The 12935-nt window shown below is 40.5% G+C and overlaps 1 protein-coding gene across 1 annotated transcript; it reads right to left on the minus strand.

Moving 5' to 3' along the window:
• Positions 1–144: 144 nt before the first annotated feature.
• On the minus strand, positions 145–12108 carry LOC121199946 (rho GTPase-activating protein 20-like). Its single transcript, XM_041064964.1, has 4 exons — positions 11971–12108; positions 7832–7917; positions 2646–2816; positions 145–470 (listed from the first exon to the last, which is right to left on the minus strand). Exons 1-4 carry the CDS (start codon positions 12106–12108, stop codon positions 302–304), a joined length of 564 nt encoding a protein of 187 aa, XP_040920898.1. The 3' UTR covers positions 145–301.
• Between the last annotated feature and the right edge of the window lie 827 nt (positions 12109–12935).

Consider the following 12935-nt stretch of genomic DNA (forward strand, 5'->3'; position numbering starts at 1 on the left):
AAGGTTATTTCGGGTCAAAACCCACCACAGTCACCCCAGTCCTATGAACCATAGCATGAATAAATAATGACTACAGATGCTAGCCATCTGCTTGCGGAAAACAAAAGCTATTCCGTTAAAGTGAAATCTATTTCGTTGTACATCTTCAAGAGCTTAATTTAGATTTTAGGGTCAAGGATTCCCATTAAGAGCAAATATGCATGATCATTCCTGAGTGTGTACCCAGGGGCATAAGCACAAAACATAATCAAAGTACTTAACACACTCCTGTTAGTATGTGAGTCATCTCCTACGTGACTGCTCACCGAAAACACACCAAACAAAAAGTGTGAGCCCAGGCCAAGACGATGGTCACCCTGAGATCAATATCCCCCGTCGTTCCCTCATCCTCCTCCACCTCATCCTCAAAACCGTAAAGCCAGACGTCCTCCAGGCTCACTCTGTGCTTCAGACGGTAGCTGGCAGTCGACCTATAAAAGAGAAGCCAAAAAGAAAAACAGAGGCCCTTTAAATAGTCCTTTCTATTTCCATGTTTTACTGCCTTTTTTCTAGATTAAAGTCAAGGTTTCAGTTCCATAAATTTCTGTCTCTGGGATTGATTTTTTTTCCCCTTTTCATTAGACGTCCTTCCTATTTGTGAAGGAGCTGGAGCTGAATGTAGAAATAAAAGGCTTAATTTAAAAAGTAAAGAAATAATCCATACAGTGCTAACAATTCCCCCTTACACTCAAATGGAAAATTATTTCCTGCATATGAAAGCATGGCAAGGAACAATAGTCTGTGATGCTGTTGGTCATCAAGGATAAAGAGGCAGAAAATTGCTCTTGTGACACGAGACACTTTTGGTATACATTTCCTCAGTGTGGCAAGATATATTAAAACATATTTCACATGTCTGAATAAAAACTGTGTGATGGCACATGAACAAGCAAAGCTAAAACCTGACAGCATGTTTCACATGTTTTGGTGTCAAGGCAACTGAAATGCTGGATAAATAACACCTCGCTCTTTGTCACCTGGACAGTGGGCGTTGAGGGAGGCCGTGGTGGAATCCGAATGAATAGCTTAAGATAGTGGCTCACAAAAGGCGACTACACCTCCGTACAGTCACACTTCAGGTTCCAAAGGCATTTGATTATGACCCTGCTGACCTTTTCATGTTCCAGCAGAGAAAAGGGTGACTGTTTCCTGGAAAGCTGATAGATAGGAGGGACAAAGCTTGGGGATTCAGAAGGTGTTATGGTATAGACATAGAGATGAAGCAGAGTAAGCTGTGTTGGGTGTTGTGCTGGGCCGGAGTCAGGATGCTTAGCTTAGCTTAGCAGAAAGACTGGAAACAGGAGAAAAACAGCTAGCTGGGCTACTCTAAAACAGGCTAATCTATGCAAAACAGTGCTTTCCTTGCCAACTCTGAGGGCTAGCTAAGATCAATTCTGCTTTGCTAGGGAGAATTACAAAACCAAGACTATTTTATTTTCAGAGAGTTCCCGCTGTAGCCATAGAAGACATTTAAAAGTGTTTTGATCTGCTGAGCTGTACTTCCCATGATTAGTAAACTAGACTTGAGGTATCAAAAACGTGGTGCCTTTTAAATGTTTCTCCACAACAAACTAAAAAAACAAAATGAATACTGAATACTACCATATACACTCATTTCTAGAAGTAATGAATGATCATATATATATATATATAGACTCAAAAGACTCCAAAGTGTCTTTACTGTATCGTAGTCCCAGTTGTGCTACCTACTGGAACAGTGGGCAGGTTGTGGTACAGAAATGAGTGTGACTGTCCTCCCACTCACACACTATAAAACTTCCACCAGCTCTGACACACAGCTTGAATCTGACTAGGCTGAGCGACAACTTATGGCTTGTTTTTTTGAGAATTTGTTTTGTTTAATTGTTTTGAGTAGAACTCTGGAACAGCAAGATAATGCTGTTTCCATCCTACAGGAACAAAGGAAAGGTAGATCTTCATTATACCTGCTAATAACAATGACAAGCCAAAGAAAGTCATTAAAACTAATTTAATCTCAAAATATTTTTTCTCACTAATTGCAAATTGTAGGTGGATTTCAGACTATTTTAGATTCAAGATGTTATCACTCGAGAGACTAATGAGCCAGTATTTAGAAGTGAAGGTATGTCACTGACATCATTTGTCCGTTTCAAAGGCGACAGAACTTCAGCCAAAGGTGTGTTGAAAATACTCTCTGAGCTGAACATGTTTTTTCAGAGAATACCATTTGAGTTTTCCCCTCATGTGACTCGGCTCAAAGGGAACCACCATGCTTTCTTTTATTTATTTGAAGTCAGAGTGACTACAGTAAACTCTAACGGTCCGTGTTCTGGGAGATTCCCTAAGAGCCCGAGTATGCAGGCTAAAAATACAAATATTTCGTTTTTACTTCCTCTTTCACTCTCCCATTCCAGCTGTACAAATATGTGTCATTTTTCATTAGAAACTTACTTAGATCAGCACTGCATTGCATTGCCCTTCTTACATTTGTTTTGAAACCCTAATTTCCCAGTGGTGCTGTTTTGTTCTGTGCACATTTCTTTGATTTTCTTTACATTTTTCAGGAAATAACTGATAATGACCTTCAACATATTGGAGTATAGATTGATAACTGCTTTACTTACTTGAGTTTGGCGAAGACAATGACATCGCTGAAAAGGAAGAGGTGTCTCTCCCTAGTCTTCGAGCCCTCGGTGACCTGAACACACTCGTCCAGCAGCAGCTCTCCGTTCTCGCTGGTGAGGCCAAGGACAAATGGACTCTGCTCCACAGACACCCAGTAGGAAGCCTCCTCCCTGAGCAAGTGGACATAACACAAAAAGGGATGGGTGACAGGGACGTCGCACAGCCAGACCAGTCTTTGGTGATTATATTATGTCTCTGATAAGCAGAAGGATTACATACTTTTTAATGGGTTTAGAACATTTCCCATTCTTTTAGAGCCACACTGTTTCTGGAGTATCTCAAATATGCATTTTCACCACTTCAAACAGAAGCTGTTTTTCTTACCTCCTACAAAGTCAACATTTGACTTTGAAACCACCCAACTAAACAAGAACCAAAACCTCTTGGTTACCAGAAAAGGGATTCCAAGACCAAAGCACCAAATAACTAAAAGTTTGACCAGTGTACCAAGTGTCGAGATTTTGGGGAAGTGTTTGACATTTTGGGTTTATGCTTATGTTGACTTCCACTTTGCTGCTCTAGTCTTTACTGGCATAAAGGCAAGAGCTCTTCTTGAATTGTCATTTTTTGCTTTGGACGTGCTGGCCACTGAATTTTGCTACTCTCAGATAGAGCTGGGTCTTTATACTTTACAAAATATCTGATTATTAAGATTAAGATATTACCGCCAAACTTTATGCTTTGCCCTTTAAGGACTGGAGGCACAAATGAAGAAAATGATGCCAGTTACAACTGACATATGACGTGAGGGAATAGGTTCATAATATAGTTTCACAGCTAACCACACCAGCTGCTTTCCACATAAATATGAATATTAACTATTTCCTGAGATGACATTGCTTTGACATTTCAAATACATATGTAACACATCGCATACATTTTGCATGAGTACTTTACGAAAGTAGATGTTTAAGAAATGAACTGGCATTCAGGAAACTTACAGTGTAGCTGCTAAAGTGGTCAAGAATGTGTTACCAAATTCAGATTTAATACCAAACTAATATTCAGAGACATAATTTCTTAATTTCAATGTTACAAAAGATTGAAGAGATTATAATTCATTTGAATTCAAAGCAATGATTTCATAAGTGCAGAAAATTGACATTAGAGCTGACTGAGACATCTAATGTGCCCTCTTTTTACCCTTGACGTTGTATAAGTTTAAGTTTCACAAGTTTCATTTAAATAATTGTTCAGGACCCAAACAGATGAAATGGAGATTAAACATAATTCATATTTATGTGTCAGACCATTGTTTTTCCTGTTTGCTTTCCCATTACACATCTCATGAACCCCTCAGTTTTATTTTATGATCTGTTGGCAGGGTCCTGACCCCCAGATTGGGAATCACTGGTCTAGATGAATGCTTTCCAACCTAGAGGCCGAGAACCCCCCTCCCCCAGAGGTTTCAAAATAAATCTGAAGGGGTCAGGAGATGATTAATGAGACAGGCTAGTATGAAAAAATATTGGGCTTCACCAAATTAAGTTACGTAATCATGTTACGTATGCCTGCGAGTCACAAGTATGCTTTTAATGGGGCACAAGTCAAAAAGGTTGGGAAATACTGGTCTAAATGGCTGAACGATGTGACACTGGAAACTGCCAAACATCAGCAATGGTACTGGGCAACCAGTCCAGCTTGTTATTGCCACTGTGTTTTGGCAATAAGACTCCCATCCCAGGGACCTGAGAAAAACCTCCACTTATCTTGTAGCATAAACATATTCAGCGGCTTTAATCAATAGCCTCCAACATGATGATCCTTTGCTAAAATATCACAGAAAGCATGGAATAATGTTTTAATTTAAAGACAAATGTCAGGTCTGTGTGTGAAGGCATCACCTGTCCCAAGGGATCAATATCATGTCAATAATCAGATTTCATTGTAGGCACCACACTGGTATTAACTCACTGACTTAAGCTTGGTTGTTTATTTAACTGAAATGTACAGAAAAGAAAGTCAAGTTCTCGTGGTACATGTCTGTGTGTTTGCACTCCTTATCTCTGTTACATCTGTGACCACCATCTTTCCACAGTGCCTGACAAAAGCAAAACAGATTTTACCTCAAATAAGAAAAACAAACGGTGATGTCGGTTGTCTTCACTTCATTATTGAAAGGATTAACTCTCATCTAACATGTATGTCACAATACTGTTTACTGCCTGACTAAATTACTTAAATGTCAAATAATAAAATAATAAAATAATATAATAATATACATTTCTTTAATAAAAAAAAAAAAAAAAATCAGTTTGGTCCTGTTGTTGTTGCTCTGTCATGTCCCCAAAGTGTTAAACATGCAAGTCAAGGTGTACACGAGACATGTAAGAGTTGTTGTTTGTTCTAAATGACTGATGCTCTTCCCACTGACTGTGGGTTCAGGGCAGAAATTCAAATAGCAGCAGCAGAGGTACTTTCCCTGTTACACTTCTGGCTTGTTGGAGGTGACACATAATATACCAGCAAACAAACCAGTGGCAAAACTCCAACTGGTGTTTATCATTCTGTGTATATACAAACAGCGTGAACCAAGCAAAATATAAAGTCACCATGCAACAGTGCTTCTAATCTTAACTATTTGCACATTAAAGTAATACTTCAACATTTTTGGAAATAGTTTTATTCACTTTCCTGCCAAAAGTCAGATCAGAAGATCGATTGATACGGCTCCTTTTTTCTGTCCATTTGACATAAAGCTAACATTAGCTTGCCAGCTAGCCTTTCTCTAGTGAGACAGTGAAACTAGCACCAGTGAATCCCCCCCGCTCAAGGAAATGCACAATATGTGAGTGTTTGACCGCTGAATGGGTGGAAGTGTGAAGGTGGGCTGTCTGACATTTCTTCTTTCTTTTTTGCTTTCATGGACTCGCCCACTGGGTGTTCTGGTGGTCTTTGCGCAGCTACTGCAATAACAGCTCTAAAAGGTTGAAGAGTTAAACATCAGATATGTCAGAGGAGGTGATGAAAGGCCTACGCTAACAGAACCTGACGCTAACTGTAGGTGTGTTATGACATTACAGGGGTTATTGTCTCTTTAGAGAGCAAAGAGGGAAGCTCTGATCAGAGTAACTCTGGCAAATTTCCAAAAGGTGGTTTTGCATTGTTTTCATAAACAAAATATATATATTTTATATACATACACATTATTATTATTATTATTATTTGGACTTTCCTGCTCTTATTTATCAAGCTGACTTTTTTTATTATTGTGAATATGATTATATTTACTACTTTTTATTTGTTGGCCTAAAATTACTAAAAATAATGTGCTAAATATAATCACTGTAAAAAAAAAAAACAACCCACTGGAATAAGCCAATAAGACACAGACAACAGTGTTGAAGTAAACTTCCTCAATTTGCTAAAAACCCCTAGACATCCAAATGACATGACCTCAGTGTTGTCAACAAGAGTCACACCCCTGAATGAAATTTCAAGTCAATTTCAAGGACTTTCCATAGGTTCAGTGGACTAATACTGTAATTCTTCAAAATCAACAGTTCATGTATGATTTAAAATTGTAGAACAAAACATAATACAGAATTGTGTGAACCACAGTCTTGAGAAAACTTTACAGGCCAATGGCAAAAATTAAGGCCACAAAACTGAAGAGCTTAATGACATCAATATTTTGAGTTACATGCTAACATAGTAAAAGTTGACCAAGGGGTACAGTGTTTACTATGTTCACCATCTCCGTTTGTCATTCTTTATGTTTAATTAGCATCTTAACATTTTAAACACAAAGTGCGGCTGAGGCTGATGGGAAGGTCATTTGTTCTGCAGTTATTTGGTCTGAAGTACTGTACAAATAAAAATAACCTTGCCACTGACACCAAGTGCTTGCTCTTGGGAGAATGCTGGGTCTCTGTAGATAATATTATATAAAGTATAGTCTAAATCTGCTTTATATGACAAAGTGCTTTGAGAAAACTGCTGTTACGATTCAGCACCAGATAAATAAAATTGATTCAACTTGATAATATAATAAATGAAAATGCTACTAAACATGTGGCAGACTAACCACTTTAGCTTTAGCCATAGTGTACTGCAGTGGTTACTATCAGAACTGTCCACGGTGTAGGTGGTTGTCTCTATAAAAGGCCAACAAAACACCTTCTTGTAAACTTATCTGACAACCAATTACACTCAAACTGAAAAGGTCACACTAAACCTTCTCATGGTAGTAGGCTGAACACGATAACCAGTTAATTGAGAGCTACTGATTTGAAATAGAAGACAGATCAGGATCAGCCGGCCCGCTTGGTCCTCAGAGTCAGTCATAGTGGCTGTGAGAGAGGTTTAGTTTGAGTACATGTGCAGGTTTCAGATCTCTACTCTGAAAATCCCCCAGAGAGAAATCTGTGTTTGCACCCTGAACACAGAGGGCTGTCGACGGCAGGTTATAGGCTAGAGTGACACCGCTGAACACGTGTTGGTGTCAGGAGGTGGGAAATAGGTTTTTGGTTTTTTATAGTATGACAAGTGCTCCTCTGTGAGGGCAAGAGAGATGATTTGAGGCTGTTTTCCTATGTGCTGCCACCTGTTGATGGTTTACGGCTGTCAGGTAATTAGGTCTGCAGGTTAGAAGTAAACGCTGATGGATGTGTGGTTACAGCCTTCAAAAGGTAAAACAACCTGTAACAACGTGGGGAAATTTGTTTGTGTTGCATCACTGTCATTTCATCATTCTGGGGGAAACTTTGTCCTTGTCCAAGTCTATATGGTGTACAGCTGGTCTGACTTTTGACCTTTTTTGATGTTCCCAAAGGTCAACATTTCCTCAATTTGAAAAAAATTATTAAAATAAAATGTTGAGTGCCAGTTTCATTCTGGAAGTGTAATCTTTGCTTAATAAAAAAAATCTGAGGCTGCCACCAGTAATATCTACTTTAAATCTCCAAATCACTTGAGAAAATGTAATGTGCACCAAGTGAGGGAAAAAAAAAAAAAAAAAAAAAAAAAAACACCCTTCCCCCCTCATAACTACTGATGAGATACTCAACAACTCCTGTTAAGCCACTCAGCAGTCAACAGCGGAAAATTGATTGTGTGACTGATTGTGCTTACAGCTCTCTGCTGGGAATGGAAGGGAAAAAATTGAAAATAAAGATGCACACACCTGATAGGAGACCATGGCATCCCCAAAGCCTTCCCAAAGACCAGTGATGGGGCAGAGCGTCGTCTCTGAGCCAAGTGTCTGAGGTGCTGTAAGAAAACAGAGGACTTGTAATGGTGAAACAAAATATATCTACATGCATCTATGGTCTTACTCTCTTTCCTTTTTATTTTTTTAATGTGATGTCAGTGTTTGCTTTTAAAACACTTCACCCTAGTCAGGTGAGATTTAAGTCTCCGAACAACCAGTTAGAAAACATTTGATGAGGCAACACTTCTCCCAACTCCACTATGACAGTTAAGTCATAACCATGATTAAAACTTTGCATTTTTGTAGAAAATAAATTTGGTTGATAATTTTGGAGAAAATACCTAAGATTTTATGTTCATTGATTACTGGTCTACGGAAGCACAGACCAGCAAGAGGTCTTTTTTTTCCCCTGGGTCATGCCTTCAAGGCTGCATACTGTATAGGTTGCCCATTCATTTTGCTGGCATGGACGTATTAAGGAGACGATTGCTGGAAGTTGCTAAGGAAGTATGCAGCCTGAAATGAACACCTGCAGACGCTCCACATTTTCCACCTCTGTTCGCACTTTTTCTTAACACTCACACGTACAGCTGTCGGATGGCAACCTGGCTGAAGCAGGTGCGAAGTAGTGTGTTATGGCAGTCGTTATCTCCCGGTGTCTTCGGCTGCTCTTATCACACGGAGTTGCGCTGGTAAAACATGCTCTAATTGTCTGTTCGCTTCTACGGGCCTCAGCATCATTTTCAGACTTTTCACCGGAACTTTGTCGTCATGCAAATACCTGTGGTGATTTTTCAGGTGACGGTATAAATTGGCTGTGTTTCCGCTGGATGTTGCAACTTTAGCGCGACAGTTTTTTGCACAGTACCCGTTTGTGGCGCACGCCTGCGGCCTCGAAGCCGAAACAGTCCCAAATGAGCGTCGTGCGGTTTTTCTTGGGGATTAAACGCCGTAACTCCGCTTCTGCTCCAGCTGAAGCCATTTCACTAATGAAGCAGCAGGTGGAGCAGGTTACACCGATTGCGGTAGCCTGACCTGTGCATGCCGCTTCTGATTGGTGAGCTCGGCAGGTAGGGAGACGACGCTTATGTTTGAAACAGCTGACACAGCAGATCCTGGGTCAGTCAGGAGCACTGCAAAAAACCGCAGCTTTGATTGTCAGCAGAGGTGGAACCATGCTGAAGCCACTCACCTGTTTGGGTTATTAAACAGCATTTAAAACAAGAGGGAGCAGAGAATCCCTTAGACTGAAGGAAATGATTTATATTCCCTTCAGACTCCGTGCCCTGCAGCCAAATCTACGCTGAAATGACTTCAGATAAGGAAGTCCATCTGTGAAATTACTTGAGATAGCTGCTTGTTACCGGCCTCCATCAAACCAGACTGAGTTCAAAACACATCTACAAAAAAGGGGGAAAATCCATATATTTGTGTTGGTGCCTGAATTCAACAGCAACCTTCCTTTTGCAACCTTCTCCCCTGTTCAAAGAACTAATTTTACACTTACTTGCTTAAAGATCCCTTCCCTATATGTTTTGAGAGATATAAAAATACTCTAATACTATAATAATTTTTGTCTTTGTACCCCCCTTTGGGTTTGGGACTGTTGATAGATGATTTTTAGGAATTAAATCATCTGTTGTGATTAGTTTCTAGAATAAAATTCCTAGAAATTAGTCAATGCAGTGTCTTCAAAAGCAAAAGGTCCTCTGCGCACTGAAGACATACATACAGTAGTTTTGAGTGCAATGGAAACTAAAGACACTGTCAGTCATGGATGTCAAAACAACAGCCAAAACTAAAGATCATGAGATTGTAGAAGTCCAGGCCTCAGCTCGCTTCATATCCCAAAGCAGATGGTTCAGAAATTGTTTGTGCTCACTCTGCTGTGAGGGCAGATGAACACCTCTTCAGGGAAATGTTTGAATCTCCCTGAAGCCACCCGCCCGTGACAAATATATAGGGAGTTCCAGAAGCATAGGATTTTGATTCCCAGAATGTATAGCTGCTGTTGATGGTTTATGTATTATCTCGCAAGCACAGATGGATTGACAGCTGATTATATGTTGCCTAGCAACAACAAGGTCAACACACACACACACACACACACACACACACACACACACACACACACACACACAAAAGGCTTTTGTGTGGTTTGGATCCCAGCTTTGATTCAAGCCATACATCAAAATGTAAATGCATTTTTTTCTATTTTAGGGTATAAAAAATATCAGTCTATACTTACTGAAATTTTTAGTGAGTGTTCAGTTTTAATTCTCCCAGCAGGAACAGTCCCCCATACACACGTCAACACTGTTTTGTTAATTTGTGTGAAAGAAAACAGATTTTTCTGGCCGTTTTTTTTTCCTGGCTGCTCTTGTGCTCTAATTGCTGAACAAACTGAGAAATTGGGTTAAGCAGAATTTAAAATGGAGAGGAAAAACAGCAAAACAAAACAAACAAAGGCAGGAACACTTGACAAAGCATCTCTTTCTGGCCTCTGTCTCTGCAGCCGGAGCCAGGCCGGCGCACAAAATCCACTGACTCGTGATGGACCAGGACCGGGACACAAAGGACCGGGGTGACCTACCTACAGTAGCTCTCAGTCCTGGATGCACAAATCTACTTTCCTGGAAAATATGGATCCTCCCATGTCTGTACAGTACCAGCATTGTTGATGTATGGGATGATTCATCCCATCATGTAAACAGAACTTCAGCCAGTGGAAATTAAGACTTACTAGCATGAATGTAAGCTTCTGTTCAGCTTCAATATGTCACTAAATGTAGTATAAGCATGTATGAAAGTATGTGTGTGTGTGTGTGTGTGTGTATATATATATATATATATATATAAATAAAATAAAAGAATATATTAACTGGCTCTTCATGGTGAAAGGTTTCCCAACAGGACGCATGACTCAGTGCCACTGCTCTCCAGCTTCTTTAAATTAAATCAAGAGCCAGTACAATCTTTTTCCTCACCGGGGATGGATGACTCGTGTTTCTATCAGGACGCAGGGAGCTGTGAAAATGTTCCCATGTTCATCTTCTGGAAATAAAGGACTTATAAACTAGGTAGTTTCCTACTGAGCTTATAAGATGTTTAATAAACTCCTTCATGTGTTCTGTTCTATCTTAACTGCAATCATGGAATTTATTTATTTATTTATTTTTACCCTATGACGGCAGCAAAAAAAAAGCTGTAATCATAACACTGGCATGTTGGTCTGTTATGTTGAAATTTGCTACCAAACAGCTGCTTAATTTAAATATTCACCAGACCCAGAACAACATTACCATTCATACGGAGTCAAGTTTCTCTCACATGTGATTTATCTAAGTCCGGTCCACTATGTTCACCAGCATGGACAGAAGGCCAACATGACCCCATCTTAGGAAGTTTTGCGACAGTATAACAACTTTATACTACTTCTGAGAGGACAGTTATTACTTGCACAACCACAAGAGTTTGTTTGTCAGGGGAACCCTCACGTGGGAAATTTTAGATGTCTGCCCACTCCTGTGTTGTCATTTTCTGGTGATGACAGTTTCCAGTTACCTGCCAGTAAATGGAAAGATGAAAAGAAGAATTTCCATTGACAGAGGTGAAACAAATTCTTCCACTGGTATTTCTAAAGCTTAAATATTGATTGATTCTTTTTGGTCCTGGTGCACAGAAGCTACACGCCTGTGCTGTTGTTAGTGGTTCTCTCTGGTTTGCATCTGAACCCTTTGAGGCTCAAAGATCTTACATTACGCCCTCAAATAACTACCGTTGCTTACAGCTCGGGATTGACAGGTCACACTTGCCACAGACACATGAAAGACTTGAAGGGGCAACTGAAATCAATCGAACCGCAGCCCTGTTTCATATAATTACAGCTCAGTGAAAAAGGAAGCTTATCACTTCTCTCTTACTGTATAGGCTGTAAAAATGCTTCTCCACTTGCTCTTGATGATTAATGACCTTTTCTGACCTGTCTTATGAAACCCAGCCTTCAAATCTCTCTGAGCACTTCATGAACAAGATGCAACAGTGTGTAGATGTACATGTCAGATTCATGAGTCTGGAACAACTGAAAAGCAGCATCTCTCACTGAATCACACCCAGAGGTCGTCGCCAGCAGGATCTTTTTCACCTTTGCCTTTGAATGGTGGATCGATACTCACAGGACGCAGGGAAGCTGCAGCATCATCGTAGCTTCCTCTTCTCATTGCTGCAATCCCATAATCTGGAGTGTCCATGCTGACGTCTCCGAGCAAGCCCCTCAACCCACTGCAGTTCTGTGCTGTAGTTTGTGTTGTCAGTTTTTCGCTCTTCGTGGAGTAGAGGCGAAGGACTTCGCATCCCAGTTTTGAGGGCTCTGCAGTGAACGAGCCGGGGAGCGGCTGCAGTATGACGCCTCCAGTCCAGCCCAACAACTTCTTCTAACTGGTGCTAATGAGGTTTGGAACAATGGAGGCCTGGCTGGCACACAAAAGAGGAGAGGGGTTTTTTTGTGCCTGACCTGGACCTGCAGTGCCACTCTGATCCGAGCCAGCCCCTCCTCCCAAAACCCTCGCCATCCACCCCTCACACCCAGCCTTGTCCTGTTACGCTCCAGTGGGGCTGCTTCCTCCCATAATGAGATCGCCGTGCCTCCCATCAGGGCCCGCCGTCCCCATTTCCAGCCTAACGAGGGTGAGATGCCGTGACTGCCAGTGCCTACGAAAAACAGGGTCTCACAGATCGGCCCCATCCGCCTCATATGAACTTGAATAGGTGCACACACACAAAAACATACATGCACTTCTAAAGCAGAGCTTGTAAGGCTAGTGCAGACTATGTACAGTCTACCCAAGGCCAATGTAGTGATTATAAATTACTGGTTAGTGTTACAGGCACAAGTTTCAAAGGCTCATAAACTGTATAGATTTACATTCCTAATTGTCAAATTCAGCATTCCCAACCAAGGGATTGGGACAGCACAAAATTTATTTTATAAATGTATGTATTTATTTTAATTTATTTTTTGTTCTATTCTTTGCTGTTTCAAACTGATTCCAAAACAGAAATATGATAAGGAAAACAC

Source organism: Toxotes jaculatrix, chromosome 19 (assembly GCF_017976425.1).
Source record: "Toxotes jaculatrix isolate fToxJac2 chromosome 19, fToxJac2.pri, whole genome shotgun sequence".
Lineage (NCBI taxonomy): Eukaryota > Metazoa > Chordata > Actinopteri > Toxotidae > Toxotes > Toxotes jaculatrix.

What these genes read in the sequence shown, in the direction of transcription:
- LOC121199946 (XM_041064964.1), bottom strand. Translation starts at nt 12,108, where the DNA reads ATGGACACTCCAGATTATGGGATTGCAGCAATGAGAAGAGGAAGCTAC. An exon ending in ATGCCATGGTCTCCTATCAG is followed by an intron (nt 2,817 to 7,831) that starts GTGTGTGCATCT and finishes CCACTTGCTCAG; the next exon opens with GGAGGAGGCTTCCTACTGGG. An exon ending in ATTGTCTTCGCCAAACTCAA is followed by an intron (nt 471 to 2,645) that starts GTAAGTAAAGCA and finishes TCTCTTTTATAG; the next exon opens with GTCGACTGCCAGCTACCGTC.